At 45.0% G+C, this 13507-nt stretch overlaps 1 protein-coding gene across 2 annotated transcripts in view; it reads right to left on the bottom strand.

Moving 5' to 3' along the window:
- The window catches only part of SLC35F3 (solute carrier family 35 member F3), a 190570-nt gene that overhangs the window by 23820 nt on the left and 153243 nt on the right, over positions 1-13507 (bottom strand). Inside the window, exon 4 of one of the 2 annotated variants that reach the window (XM_086627511.1) lies at positions 10294-10359. The exons of the other annotated variant lie outside the window; for it this stretch is intronic. Coding sequence (XP_086483637.1) covers positions 10294-10359 — 66 coding nt within the window. The remainder of the gene's footprint in view (positions 1-10293; positions 10360-13507) is intronic. 2 annotated transcript variants of the gene reach the window in all.

Genomic DNA, 13507 nt, shown 5'->3' with positions numbered 1-13507 from the left:
ATGGGACATGAGGGAAAGCGTCAAGGGCAAGGTAAATTCGAGCAGCAGCACCACTGCGCTGCTGATTCTTTAGAGGAAGAGCACTGGCTGTAGCAGTGCGAGCAGACATTGCAACAGATTTCCCAGAGAGTCACATCTGTCCACACATGGGGTGCATTATCACGGTCACCAGATGGTCCCTTGGAAGTCCCCCTTCAGCTTGCTGCATGCGGCAGGCTGGTGTCTGTGGGTCTTCCATCAGGCCAGAGGGGATGTGCCATTTTGGAAAACGCAGCAAGTATTGCTGGCAAGAAGCAGCTTTTAATGTGACAACATGCACTGAGCCATCAGACAGCTGAAGTTATCACATGATGCGTTATCCAACATTTTCTGCCTTTACACCTTAGAGATCCCAGAGCCTGCATTGCTTTATACTCTTCCAGATAACTGGTGTTATGCAAATAACATATTGTACTGTTGCTATATGCAAGCTCCAAACACCCAGAGACCAGGCAGACATCACATTTGGACACAGAGATGAGCTTTTTAGCTACGCTCAAGGACTGCTTCATGGAGCAGCTTGTTACTGAGCCCATGAGGAGCTGCAATGCTTAACTTGATCTGGTGTAGCGTGCAGGGTCAGCCCTAAATCTTAGTCAGAGCCCAGCAGAGCAGTGGCCAGGGAGTACTCGGACATGACATCTCCCCTCCGCAGCAGCAGCAGCTGAAGCAGGAAGGGGCAGCGAGGGGAATGAAAGCTTCACAGATGCCTGTGGACTACTGGCGTGTCCACAGTGCACACAGAGGGACGGTACCTGCCGTGTTTGGGGCAGGGCTGGCGGGTGAGCGAGAGGGAACCGGCCCATTTCAGCTGCAGGGTGTGAGAGAGGGAGGTTACGTAGGGACCTGATGTCATGTCCGAATGGAGTAAAGAGAAAGGACCATCAGGTCTGACAGTGCCATGTAAAGCCACGTGCAGGCAGGCCAAGGCTGAGTGTTAGCGGTTAGTGAGCTGCGTTAAAGCTAACGACAGTCCTTACAGAGTTACGGAGCAAAGTGACAAAATGAGCAGCAGCAAATTGCCAGACAGTATTTACCGAAGAGCTCAAAAAAGCCCAACAATGAAACAGGGAATTCCCAACAGGGATCTGTAACTTTGCCCTTAAAACTGCCTTCTTGCCCAAAGCAAATATCAGGTTGATTCTTTAAATCTAACTCAAGTTGTGATTGTGGCTGGCCATCCATTCTGAAGATGACCACTGCTGGCTAAAGACTGCACCGCATCACTTCTTCCTCCTCCGGGGTTTATCCCAGAGAGGTGAGGACAAGGGAGGCGCGATTCCAGCAGCACGCTGACAGCCAGGATGTTCCTCCCACTTGCAAGTACTTTCAGCCCGGTGGAATGGCAGATGAGCAGTGCATTTAAAGCCTGACTCCAATAGGATCGTTCCTGCTTACACCATGCACCTAATGACCGTCATCTGTAAAAGCAGGGCACTGGCTGCTCGGAGCAACTGAGTGCTAACAAATTTAGACCTTCCTGAGGATCTCCTGCTGCACTAGTTGGGTAGAACTGGATGAGTTTTCAGAGGGACTGCTCCCTCGGAGGCTCTTGCTCCTCACTTTTATCACAGGCAGCTGCAATCAAAAAGCCCCGCAGGACTGAGCTGTGCAGCCAGGGCACAGTGGCACCGCCGGCCCGCAGGGAAAGCCTCCCACCTCTGCAGGCATAGCTTTCCACTGGGCAGGGAGCAGCCCCGCTCCGGGCCAGGGGCAGCATTGCCCCAGTGTCCCCAGCACTCTCTCACCCCAGCTTTTGGGAAGGGCACCCCACCTGTCAGAGGAGCTGCTTCAGGACCCCTTTCCTCACCCAGCTGGGTGCTGTGCTGAGGAGCAGGGGCTGCGTCCGGGGCGGCCAGGGAGATGCTGCGGCACTGAAGTCACACTTGACTTGTGTCCTGCGTGGCCAGGCTGTCACATGAATGCGTTTGCTAATATTGGCTTTGAAAAGGTGAGTTAATATAATTTTTTTTGGAAAAAAACTCAAACCCACATTGTTTTTAATGTTACCTAAGCGGATTAGGCAATTCCCAGCAGGTCCCAGCAGTGTGGAGAGGCACCTCAAGCCATGTTGCAACACTTCAGCTACTGAAAAGATGAAAAGTCTCCCAGGGAAGGCGCTGGAAAAGGTGCTGGGAGCCTGAATTTGAGGTCCATGGTGACACTCTTATCACAAATTCACCATGTCAGTGCAGCCATCACCCAGCCAGCCTGTCCCACCTCGGCTCAGCAGCCGGGGGGGAGGGTACGGGCTCGCTTCTATTTCCCAGGGCTGTGCCGAGGTAAATGCAGACAAGCATTTGTGCGGCACTTGGCATGTGGTGAGGGACAGCATATACAAACTATGACAGAGAAAACCTAAACATTAGGCTCTCAAGTCTTTCGCTGCCGGAGTCAACATCGTCACTGCTCTCCGTCATCATCCAAAATTTCCATTGACGTCAGTGGATGTTCTGGGTGTGAAAGGCCTGCAGAGTCTGAAACTGTGCAGCGATCGCTTGCGGATATCTTAAGCTTGGCCTGATGTGATTTGTATCCGGCTTGTACTCTTCAGCTGTGACCTGAGCCACTTACTACTTTTTGGAGTAGCCAAAATGAAACTTTCAGGAGAAGTTGGCCAGCTGGCCTCTTGTGAATTGGATTTTTGTAGTGGTTGGTATAGGCAGACAAAAAAGCATGCAAGAATAAAATGTGCTTTCATAGTAGCTGATGTCTTGGCTTCTGAAAATGGAGAGGTTTCAGATCCATTGATTTACTTACAAGCACAGTGCTGACAGGAGGGGGATCAGTGCTATTGTGTCTCAGGAGAGGGAACGACCAAGACAAGGGGCAATACAAGGAGAAGAGAAATGTCTCAGTGGTAACACTGGCTACACAAACACCTTGAGAGACCTGTTACTGAAACCCATATATATATGTTTGAACATATATACATAGAATACACATACATACATACACTCCCATGCACATTTACTTTGGACCTTTACGCCTGTGGATTGTCAGAAAGACTCTGTATGAAGATACGGTTCCAGATGGTCAAAGCCCTGCCAGCCCATGGCCCTTCTCACTGGCGATGCCAGCCTTAGGATGTGTGCATAAACTATTGGCTCAGTAAATCCTCACTCCATAGCAGCATCAAGCTGTAATACAGAAAATGAGGGAAATAAATCAACCTCATAGCCTAAGTACTAATTGTTCGGCGCTGTGACAGGATACTGAGACAGCTGGGAACAGGAAGGCACGTGAGTCAGGAGATAGTGAAAGACACCACTAACTTGGCAGCTAGTCAATGAAAAGAAAGTAAGTTATACAAAAAAGAAAGCCGAGAGCTCGCTGACATAACAGAGAGGCTGACATTTACGACACACAAATTGCCCCTAGATGCATTAAGTAAACCGGGATATAGAAAGGAAATAATCTTCTCTAAATACTTGTATTTGTGGTCATTTTTAGAGTACCTTCTATCAAGAACAGATGAATCTTTTCTGTTTGAAGTTTGTTTCCGTTTTTAATTGCACTGCTGATATCCATTTAACACAAAACCAGAGCACTCCCTGACCCGAACTCTCTTACTCTCTGTCCTTCAGCAGTGTCATCCCAATCCTGCACACAGCAGTGCAGCAGGGAGGGCAGCGAGTCCTGAACGACCTGTGGAAGTGGAGTGAGGAGGTCTCGAGACACTGTGATGGCATCTATCCTCATCCCAGAGCCTCATTTAACAGCACCATTCGGAGCATAGTGATCTTCGAAAAGCAGTGTATGAGAGATTGAGAAACTCGGCAGTCTTAATGTCACATGAAGTGAAGGAGTACAGCTGATGAATTTGGTGCCAAAAGGGTGATGTTATAAAATACAACGTACAGCACTTCTGAGAGTCGTATTTCCAAACAGCTTTACTTGTTTTGACCTTTCTCCCAATAGGCTAGTCCTTCAGAAAATATGTTCTATGATACATTGCTGTTGCCGGCTGCATTAATTTTATGCAAGACCTTAGTATAAATGGTAAAAACGGAGTGATATGTGGCCCGAATTGCATGGCTTCTCTCTGCCTTACTGGAACATTTAGGTCTCTCAAGTGGTATACAATAACTGAGAATGGCTTGGAAATCAATTACCTGTTGTCCAAGAGAAATATGTAATTTTTGGCTCCCTATGTAAGCACTTTCTTGTTTGAACAGTAAACAGACGAAGACAAAAATACTGACACCCACTGTGGTTTTAATGGAGAAACTCTGTGCTCATGAAAAGTTAAGTAGATACAGCTCCGGTGAAGACCTGTGGGAACTCGTGTGGTTTGGATCTTTGAGAATATGTTCAACAAATGTTGGTCAAAAAGTTGTAAATTTTTATTTTCATTCAAATTGCAGTGAAACAAAATGCTCACTGACTGAAACAGAAGCTTCTGAAGAAGGCTACAGGTTAAAAAAAACTTTTAGGAAAAATATTCAAAGAGGTTTTGAAACTTTTCCATTTGAACATTTTAAGTGAAATGTGCCTTTTTAATTCAAAATGAATATTTACTATATCTATAGTGGAAAATAATGGAAGTGATCAAATTCAGCAGAAAATACTAAAAGAGAATAGGCAAGAATGTATTTTAGTTGAAAGGTGGTTTTATTTTCATTTTCCATCTGTGGATGCTCTTGGATTTCACCTTTCATCCATTTGGAAAAAGATTTCTTTTAAAATTTCAGAATGCCTCCTGGAAAAAGAAAATAATTGCCTTCCCAGTGTATTAATGACCCTTTATATTATCCCTTAAGAACTCTTCAGTGTGGCTGCATAAAAGGCACTGCTGACCCAAGCTTCATAGCCAAGGAAGAACTATGTCTTGACGTAGGGGAGTTTTCCTTCCAGAGCCTTACAATCTAGTTTATAATTATCTTCACAAATAAGACCCACAGGAGGAAATATTAAAAGTAACCATAAACCTGACTCTGCTAGAGAGATCATGCATGTGCTAGTTCAGGAGCCTTGTCTCTAAGGAATTTTCTCCTCCCTACTTTTCAGAGTTACAAAGGAGTCTGTAAAATTACAGGCAGTATTACATGAGGATCCTATGTAAAAGCAAAACTTTCTTGGAAGACTCTTCTCAAGACATATAGTACATACAGACCATCAACTTAATTTTCTTTCCGAGCACCAGAGGCAGGTCCAGAGGATGGATGTGAGCCACATTTGTCTTTGTCTTCTGGCAATCTGAGGGGTCTACATCCTCGTAGTTCTTTTTTCAAGCTGTTTTTATGCCTATGGATTGATGGGCCACTCACTCTTACATGGTTCAGAAGCTGAATCTCGGTTTCATGCTCCATCATTCTGCAGGCCATGAGGTTTCCTCCTTTATACCCTCCAAAGAAGTGAGGAAGACAGCTGAGTTTCACACTGGGTACTTCCTCCAGAGAGGAAGCTGAGCTATCACAGAGCAGTTTTAAGAACATGCTTTGTCTCTGCTCTTGCAGCTCAGAAAATTTCCAGCTCCTTCCATCAGGTCCTTGCAACTTCGCAGACACTCCAGGTGGAAAGCCCTTGACAATTCAGAATTCTGGAAGATGGTAACCCTTGCCTCTCCTCCTCTGCTGAAGTCAGCAGCTTCTGTTTCCAAAGGAGTTACAGAGCTTTCTCTCCTTGAAATCATGTGTTTGCATGGGAGAACAGGCTGCCTATGGGCTGGATATACACAGGGAGTAAAAAGTTGTCTCCAGAGATCTGCCAGTAGCAGACACATGCCCATATGCATCTTCTCTGGGATGCGGCCAGTGAGAGAGAAGAGCTATGAAGCAGTCCCTCAGACAGCAGCAGATGCAGATGCCCCCCAGCTGTGGCAAGAATGACAAACTCCAGCAGAGCCTTGCTTGCTGATGCTGATGAGAACTTGGGGTCCAGGACCAGGGAAAACAGTGAACGATACCCCAGATTCAAAGAGCCACAGTGACTCTGTTACATATATCGTTGTACTGGACCGATCAGGTTTTTAAAACTGGTGTCAGCTGCCAAGGCTCATATGAATTCCAGAATGGCGTAGCTTTATTTGCCTCCCTGGCTACTATTGGAAGCATGGGGTGGCACATATGTGGGTCACCCTTGTGCCCCCACTGTTGGCTATTAGAGCAGCCACATTTGGCGTTCACTTTTCTTCCAGCTGCTGTCAATGTCCTACTCTGGACTTTTCAGCCAACAGCCTCATTAGAAACAAAATAAGAACATAAATACCTAATGGGGTTATTAGTCCTTGATTGTTTCATTCAGAATGAAGTAAAGCAAGCGTGACATTAAAAAGAACAGAGAAGAAATAGAAGGGGAGAAAGAGACATCAGATAGAAATTGATTCGTTCTACAAGTAAACAAAGAGATTATGGCACTGAGGTGATTACGCTGCTTAGACGTTATAAGAAAATGAGATCTATTTGAAGTCCCTGGAAAGACCAGAAATAAGAACAGTGGTGAGGGATACTCAGGAATTTGAAGGAAGCAGAGCTTAAGAAGGTTTCAGATTTGCCAAATTTAAAAAACAGACTCCAAGTTGAGATGGTGGAGCAAAACGGCATTTGCAACTAAAACTTGCTGGAAGCCGTGACCACCCCTCTGGATGGTATGCTAGCCATTATTGTTTATGTGTTTGGATGGGTTACATAGCTGTTTTTCAGAGGTCAGGTAGAAATTCGCTTTGAATCTGAAGTCTTCCACAGACACTGTGCTTCAGAGTGCTGATCTGCACGTTATAAAAATGTTAAATTATTTATATGAAATATTTCGTATTTTTAAGGTTTCACTCTTATGTGATAAGAGACGGCAGAGCATCAAAAGTCTCTGTCTGGAGACTGCAACAGAAGTAGGAAAATACAAAGGAGTAGGATACTGTCATTACTGTGCATGTGTGGGGGATGTCAGTGTGGTTTGGATCAGGCTGTTACAGCACACACTGGTCTCCTTCCTAGTGACATTTTTTATGTACTTGTTCTTTTTCTTTTATATTTTTATTGCCTACTAAACAGTTTCTTTTGGCTCTGCTTTGTGTGATCCTCAGTGCAAAGAAAACAGCTCTGTTCAGAGGAGCACTTTGAAAACTGCCCTGATGAGGAGCGAGCTGGTGCCTCGCTAGCATCTAATGCACCATGCTGATCTTGGCTGTGAATCCACAAATGAGATTTCAACCCAGTCATCACTGCAGGTACTGATTTACTTTGTGAAAGACTGGAAACCAGAAAGGAGCCCTTATCTGCGACAGTAATAACGCAGGAACTTTTTGGAACAAGATGCAGAACTTCTGAGTTAATGAACTGGAAAACCCATCTGCTGGTCCAAATGCTATACTCCTGTCTTCAGCATCAAAATTACTGAAATAATAATACAACGTAAGCCTTCCCCTCTGCCCGGTCTGTGTCAATAAGGCATTCACTCAGAGGTGCCTGTGAAGGGACAGACCTGGACCATACAGGAATTACCAGCCTGGGTCCAGCCAAGCCCTGTCCTGTCTCCAGCAGCTGCCAGCAGTGGAGGCACTCGGGCACAGCACACATGAAGAAATCTTCCCCCCAGGACACCCTGTCACTTTCTTGTCTTTCTCTTCCTGCTCTTCCACTTCATCCATCTTGTCTGTATTAGCCATGCACCCTCACTCAGCCTGTAAGACAAGTGTAGCTCCCTGCAATTGAGGAGCAGTGAGAATAAATTACCATTTCATTAATTAAAGCGCTCTGAACCGCTTAGGTGTAAGTGCAGAGCCAAAGTACAGCTCTATTGCCATTGACAGAATGATACGAACAACTGTCCTATCCTGCTCCTGATCATCTGCCCAGCTCAGCTTGGATTTTGCCAGCCTTGGGGAGGGTGCTGCATATGCCTGGTCTGCCAGCCAGCCCTGCCAAGTTGAGGACCTCTTTCTGAGACAAGGAACCACCCATACCGGGTGCTGTGATGGCACTGGGATTCACTAGGACTACATCTCCGGAGAGAAAACCGTACAACTACCTTCTGGGAATTAGTGTAGCAGACAGAGGAAGAGCTAGGATTATCCAGAGTGGAGATACACTGTTTAGCGAGAGCACCTGGAAGACTTGCGAGAAGAGTGCTTTGACGTTTGAACAGCAAATACTGACTGCTGACAGTAAACTTGAGGTGACTCAGGAACGTGGTATCTGGATTTGTCTCAGAAATGTGACTGTGACATTTGAAACTGCCAAATGAAAATGACAGCTTTTAACCTGGATTTCCCTTAATTGGAATAGACCATGCATTTCATGTTAGAAATGTTCTGACCATTATCTGCTTCTCTGTTTATTACATTTTGATGTGCCTCTGGTAATGGCTTTAATAAAGTGTCTGGAATAGAGCCTTTTAAAGAGTTTTCTTACATTTAGATGCTCAGATACCATGTGATTGACTGTAGCACAGATGAACATGCTTTTATGATAGAGGGTTTCTAAAATAAAACTTAAGAATATCAGGAAAGATCCTTGCCTACTGTAACTTGATTTAGGGTCCCCAAAGTAATTTCTGTTCTTTGACTATTTTTGACTGTAGGAATCAAATGCCTTTGATCTACATTAGCTAAGCGTGCAGCACATCCATTTTTGTAGCACTCACTTTTGGCTAAAATGAAAGAGCTCTGTGACATACAGCTGCAGTTTATGGCATCTTCCTGGATTTAATGGGTAGAAGGAGTTACAGGGAGCGTGGGACTGTGATTTTCTAAGCGAGACGGTGAGGGCTGTGCAATGAGCCTCCCTCCTGCTTGCTGGTTCTGAAAGCCGAGCTGTAGTGAGGACAGCTGAGTATTTGCCAGATACGAAATTACCGGGTTCATTTGTCTTCCACCTTCTATTCCCGTGACATGCTTATTCCTTCCTTCATTTTGGAAAATGACCTTGTGATCCTTACTTCCAGGATCACACTCTGCTTCCAGAGCAGCTGCACAGACAGCAGTGAAAAATCTGCTCCCTGCTATTACAGGGCAAAAAGCGCAGGGTGTCCTTGCAGCAGGAGTGAGCTCCTGCTGAAACCTTGCAGCTTGCCATCTAGGAGAGAATTGGACTTTATCTAGCCGGGATTAAGGCCTGCCTTGTGGGTGTGCCTGCTCTGTCTTTTTTTTTTTTTTTTTTTTTTTTAATAACAGATTTATAAAGTCTGTGACTATAATTGTAAAATGGCTTTTCTGGCCCTCTCCCAGATCTGTGGCTCCAGAGGCCAATATCAGAACGTGCTACATAATTTGGATTGGATACCCTTTGGTTGCAGTTATGGTCAGTGCGATTGCAGCCACGTACAGTGGATTGCTGGGGAAGTGAAAATGGTTAGGTTTATAGCAGAAAGCACGTGAGGAGGAGGCACAGGGCTGTTCTGAGAGTGGTTAAAATCAGAAATCAGAGGAGAGGAGCGTAGCTAGCTGGCCTGTCTCGGTGTGCCTGCGAATCCTTACACATGCATAGCAGGGGGTGTTGAAAAATTTAACAGAATTACTGCTGGGGATGCATCACAGCCTACATACTCTGTAAGCACTTATCTCAGTTTAAGTTCAAACATAGATTAATTTAACAAGATAACTTCTTGGCGTTATCTGCAAAAGCAGGTTTACATCTTTCTAAGACTCATAAGATTTCTTTCAGCCTTGGATTTTACAAATGTCTTTTGGTTAAGCCGGTTCAGCCATGCTGGGCTCAGTGCTGCAAGCTTTCTGGGGGAGCTTCACAGTGAAACTTGTCATTTGCCTGCTTCTCACATAAGGCTTCCTCTTTCAGTGCCAGTAATAGGATCTGGACATCTTACATTATGTTCTGACATGAATGGGGTGAGATTGCAGCATTATGTTGGCAGAAAGTGGATCTCAGGCAGAAGAGGAAACAGGCCTTTTGAAAATCCTGGGTTTATTCTCATCTATAAGGACATTGGTTATTTCTTCCTTCTCATCTTTCAGGTTGTGCTACTGCATCATGCACTGTTTTTCTTAGGTTTATGGTGAGGTCCATGAAGGGGTGAGAAAAGCATCACCTCAATGTCCTCATGTTTCTGCCCAACTTTCCCTTGGCAGGTACCATAGACTACAGCCCTCCTCTACAGGGCCCCAAACAGTAGCAGCAGAAGTCAGCAACCACCAGTAAAATGAAAAATAGCAGATTTTAGCAGTTACGTGCCTCAAGCCCAACTGCAGGCTCTGTGACACAGGCGCTGTTGGAAAAGCACCGAGCGCAAGCTGCCAGTGCGGCTCAGGATTTGCTGGATGCTAATTTCATACATATATTAAGCAATAAGGATACTTACATGGCTGTGTGAGCTAGGCAAAGGAGACACAGGGTTAGATAATGGAGATTTAATCTAGCATGCACACTAGGAGAGGAAGGGAATTAGAAGTCAATCAATAGAAAACAAAAATACATGAATGAACAGTTCAGCAAGGAAAACGTGTATGGGCTTGAGTTAAGCCAGCGCCAGACCTGGGAGGAAGAATAAGACAAAGAATAATACTAATGCTAAGTCTCCTTATTGCTCATGGCATCTGAAGAATGTATAAGATGATGGATGCGTTAATTAGCTCACTGCATCTCAGTAGCTGAAATAGTCGGTAGGTGGGCTGAGCCATAAACCAAAATATTCCCAGCATGTGAGAGAGGTTGAGCAGGCAGCTTCAAGATTATATGGGAGAAGGGAGCAAACAATGTCAGCTGCCCAACAGGAAAACATGGAATAATACCTTGAAGATATATAGTGGAAAAAAAATCTACCTAATGATTCTTGCTCTTTGGTTTTGATGTGATCAGGATCAATAGCACATGTAACAATGAGGATGAATATATCAAGTTTAGGTCACATGGTCAATGCATTCTTAAAAGAGTGTTTTCCGTAATTATAGACAATAATTTGTGAAACAACAAATAAACTATTGTTTTACTAAGTCCCCATATCCATGTTTACTCATGTTCACTGCCAGAATGGAGTAATTGTGTTTTATGTGAGGCTGTTATTAAAACTTAGTGCATCCCTGGAGATATTAGAAAATTGAGGTTTATGTGTGTTAGGAAATGGCTTGCAATCACATTTAATGTATACATAAATCATCCTAGAAAGTAAACCAGCAGAGACAAATGATTTGGTGTTGATGAGATTCATTAAATTTCTCATGAGGATAATATAAAAAGAATTTGACAAATAATCCATAGACAGCACAAATGAGCAAGCTGCAAGGAATTACTGGATTTCTCCACCTTCACACCGAAATCCTAGGAGGATCATACAAAATTAAAAACATAAATTCATATTCAGGTACCTAACGCACTGTCTTTGCCAGTGGGCTGAAGACTGTCACCAACCACTGATTTCAAAAGGAATTACGGGTGATCAAATTCGGATTTTAAAATAGAGGTAGAAAGATTAAGCACGGCAGCTCTTGCCCAGGGCATCACCCGTGGTGAGATTCCAGCCCAAGAGAGTCGAAAAGCCTTGCTCAAGGGAAGTTTTGCTTTTTGGACATGAGGACAGTATCTCCATACAGCTGTGGAGGAAGGAGGATTTTTTAAACCACAAACTAAGGATTTTTTAAAATTTGTAGGTATATGGAGAATGAAGAGGGCTGTCGAGGGCATTCATTGTACACTGAACATGAGTGGGATGGAAAGCAGTGTAAATGGAGATGAGAGCTCATCCCGCAGCCCGATCCCCCCACACAGTCAGGGCTCTGCCTGGGGTGAGGGCACTCCCGGGTGGCCGTGGGGCCGATGACAAGCCAGCCGGGGCAACCTGTGCTGCAGACACCGCTGTGCTTGCGGGCAGGCGAGCGCTGAGGGTGCCTTGTCTCCCCTCCTGGGACTCCAGCTGTGTTCATTGGGGAGGAAGGGATCTTCAGAGCAGCACCAAGCAGCACTTGCAGACAGATGCTTGAGAATAAGCAGCCTTCCTGTTGAGAGGAGGCAGGTGTCAGCTCCCTCAGCAAACAAGCTGGGGCCTGATCCTGGAGACTGTGCTTTCTCACTGAGACCCACAGCAAAAAATACATGCTGTGCAAGGGGATTTTTCCACCTCAGTCGAGGGCACGACCCCACATTCACCTTAAAGCTATAAAGCACAAAATCCGTGGTTTCATTTTCCTTTCTTTTTTCAATAGTTTGTATTTTATACGAGAGCTCCTGATCTGCAGGACACTGCATGAAGACTGTCAAAAGTCAAACAGCCTGCTACCCCATTGGCATATCCCTGCTCTTGCAGGGTGAAGGGGCTCAGCACGTGTTTTCAAATAGCACATATATACACACACGTATATACACATGCATACGTATGTACACACACATACACATGTATACAACCATAAGGAGACATCTCCAACAGCTTTCACTACTGGTTCACCACTCCTCCCAACTGAGTTATTACAGTTTCACCACAGTCTTCAGTAAGTAGAGAATCCTCAAAAATCCTCAAAAAAAAAAAATCCTCAAAAAAAAGCTACCCAAAATATCTTGACACTCGACTGAGCCTCAGTAAGTCACTCAGAGCCACAGTGCCCTGCGATATCCCTGTCCAGCCGCCCTGATGTACGCAGCACAAAATCTGGCTCGTTTTACTGTAACTGTGTTAAATTTGGCTCTGTCAATACTGCACCTACACGACTAGAAAAAAGAGCTCCAGTGGCTGGCTGGGCTCAGCCCTTTCCCAAAACTTAATGCTCTGTGATGAAACAGAGAGAGAGAGAGAGCAGTTACTCAAGAAGCTTAAGCTCTTGAGAAAGAAAAAGATGTACTGAACAGTAGTTCATATTGCTACTAATTTTAGTGTCACATCTGAACTTCTTTTCAGATTGTTTCCTGGGAAGAGTGACAAGAACAGCAATGCAGTTTCAGCCTTTGAGGGGAAACTTTGTTCAGAAAACCGGTGAAGGCGATGCCTGTTTTGCTACCCTACTTTCTTCTGGATCCCTAGCAGAGAGAGTGCCACTCCTGCAGCAGAGTGCTGTTCTGAAAGAACTTCACCAATGCAGGTGTGCAAAGCACCTCCAAGGTGCGCAGGGCTCTGGGTGGCTGGGGACACCAGCTTAGTTACCTCCTAGGGTTGCTGGCTACTTTCCTAGTGCTGGAGAGCTAGTCAGCTTTGCCATGCCCATGCTGGTGCTACCCAAGAGGCACAGCCTGCTGAAATTTCACTACAGAATCATCCATGCTTTTCATTTAGTAGTGCTGGGCTAGAATGAGCAGCTCTAGTTGCTGTACGAGAGCATGGGAGAGGCACGAGATGTGTTGCGAAGACTAAGGCAGCTATTAGGAATGAGGCATACTGAGGATGACGGGGACATCAGCATGATTTGTATTAAGTCTAACGGAAAAATCAATTAATTCATTCTCAGAGAAGCATAAGATAAAAAAGGTGCATCAACAAATCTTGTCCGGTCAGTGTTGTTTCTGTCTTTAATTGCCAGGAAAAGAGAGCGCACCAGAACATGAGAGCGGTTACGAACCACATCCCTGTGGATGTGGATTTGTGGATGGATTGA

The sequence above is a fragment of the Tauraco erythrolophus genome, chromosome 2 (assembly GCF_009769465.1).
Source record: "Tauraco erythrolophus isolate bTauEry1 chromosome 2, bTauEry1.pri, whole genome shotgun sequence".
In the NCBI taxonomy this organism is placed as follows: domain Eukaryota; kingdom Metazoa; phylum Chordata; class Aves; order Musophagiformes; family Musophagidae; genus Tauraco; species Tauraco erythrolophus.
This window is presented reverse-complemented; position numbering and strand designations above follow the sequence as displayed.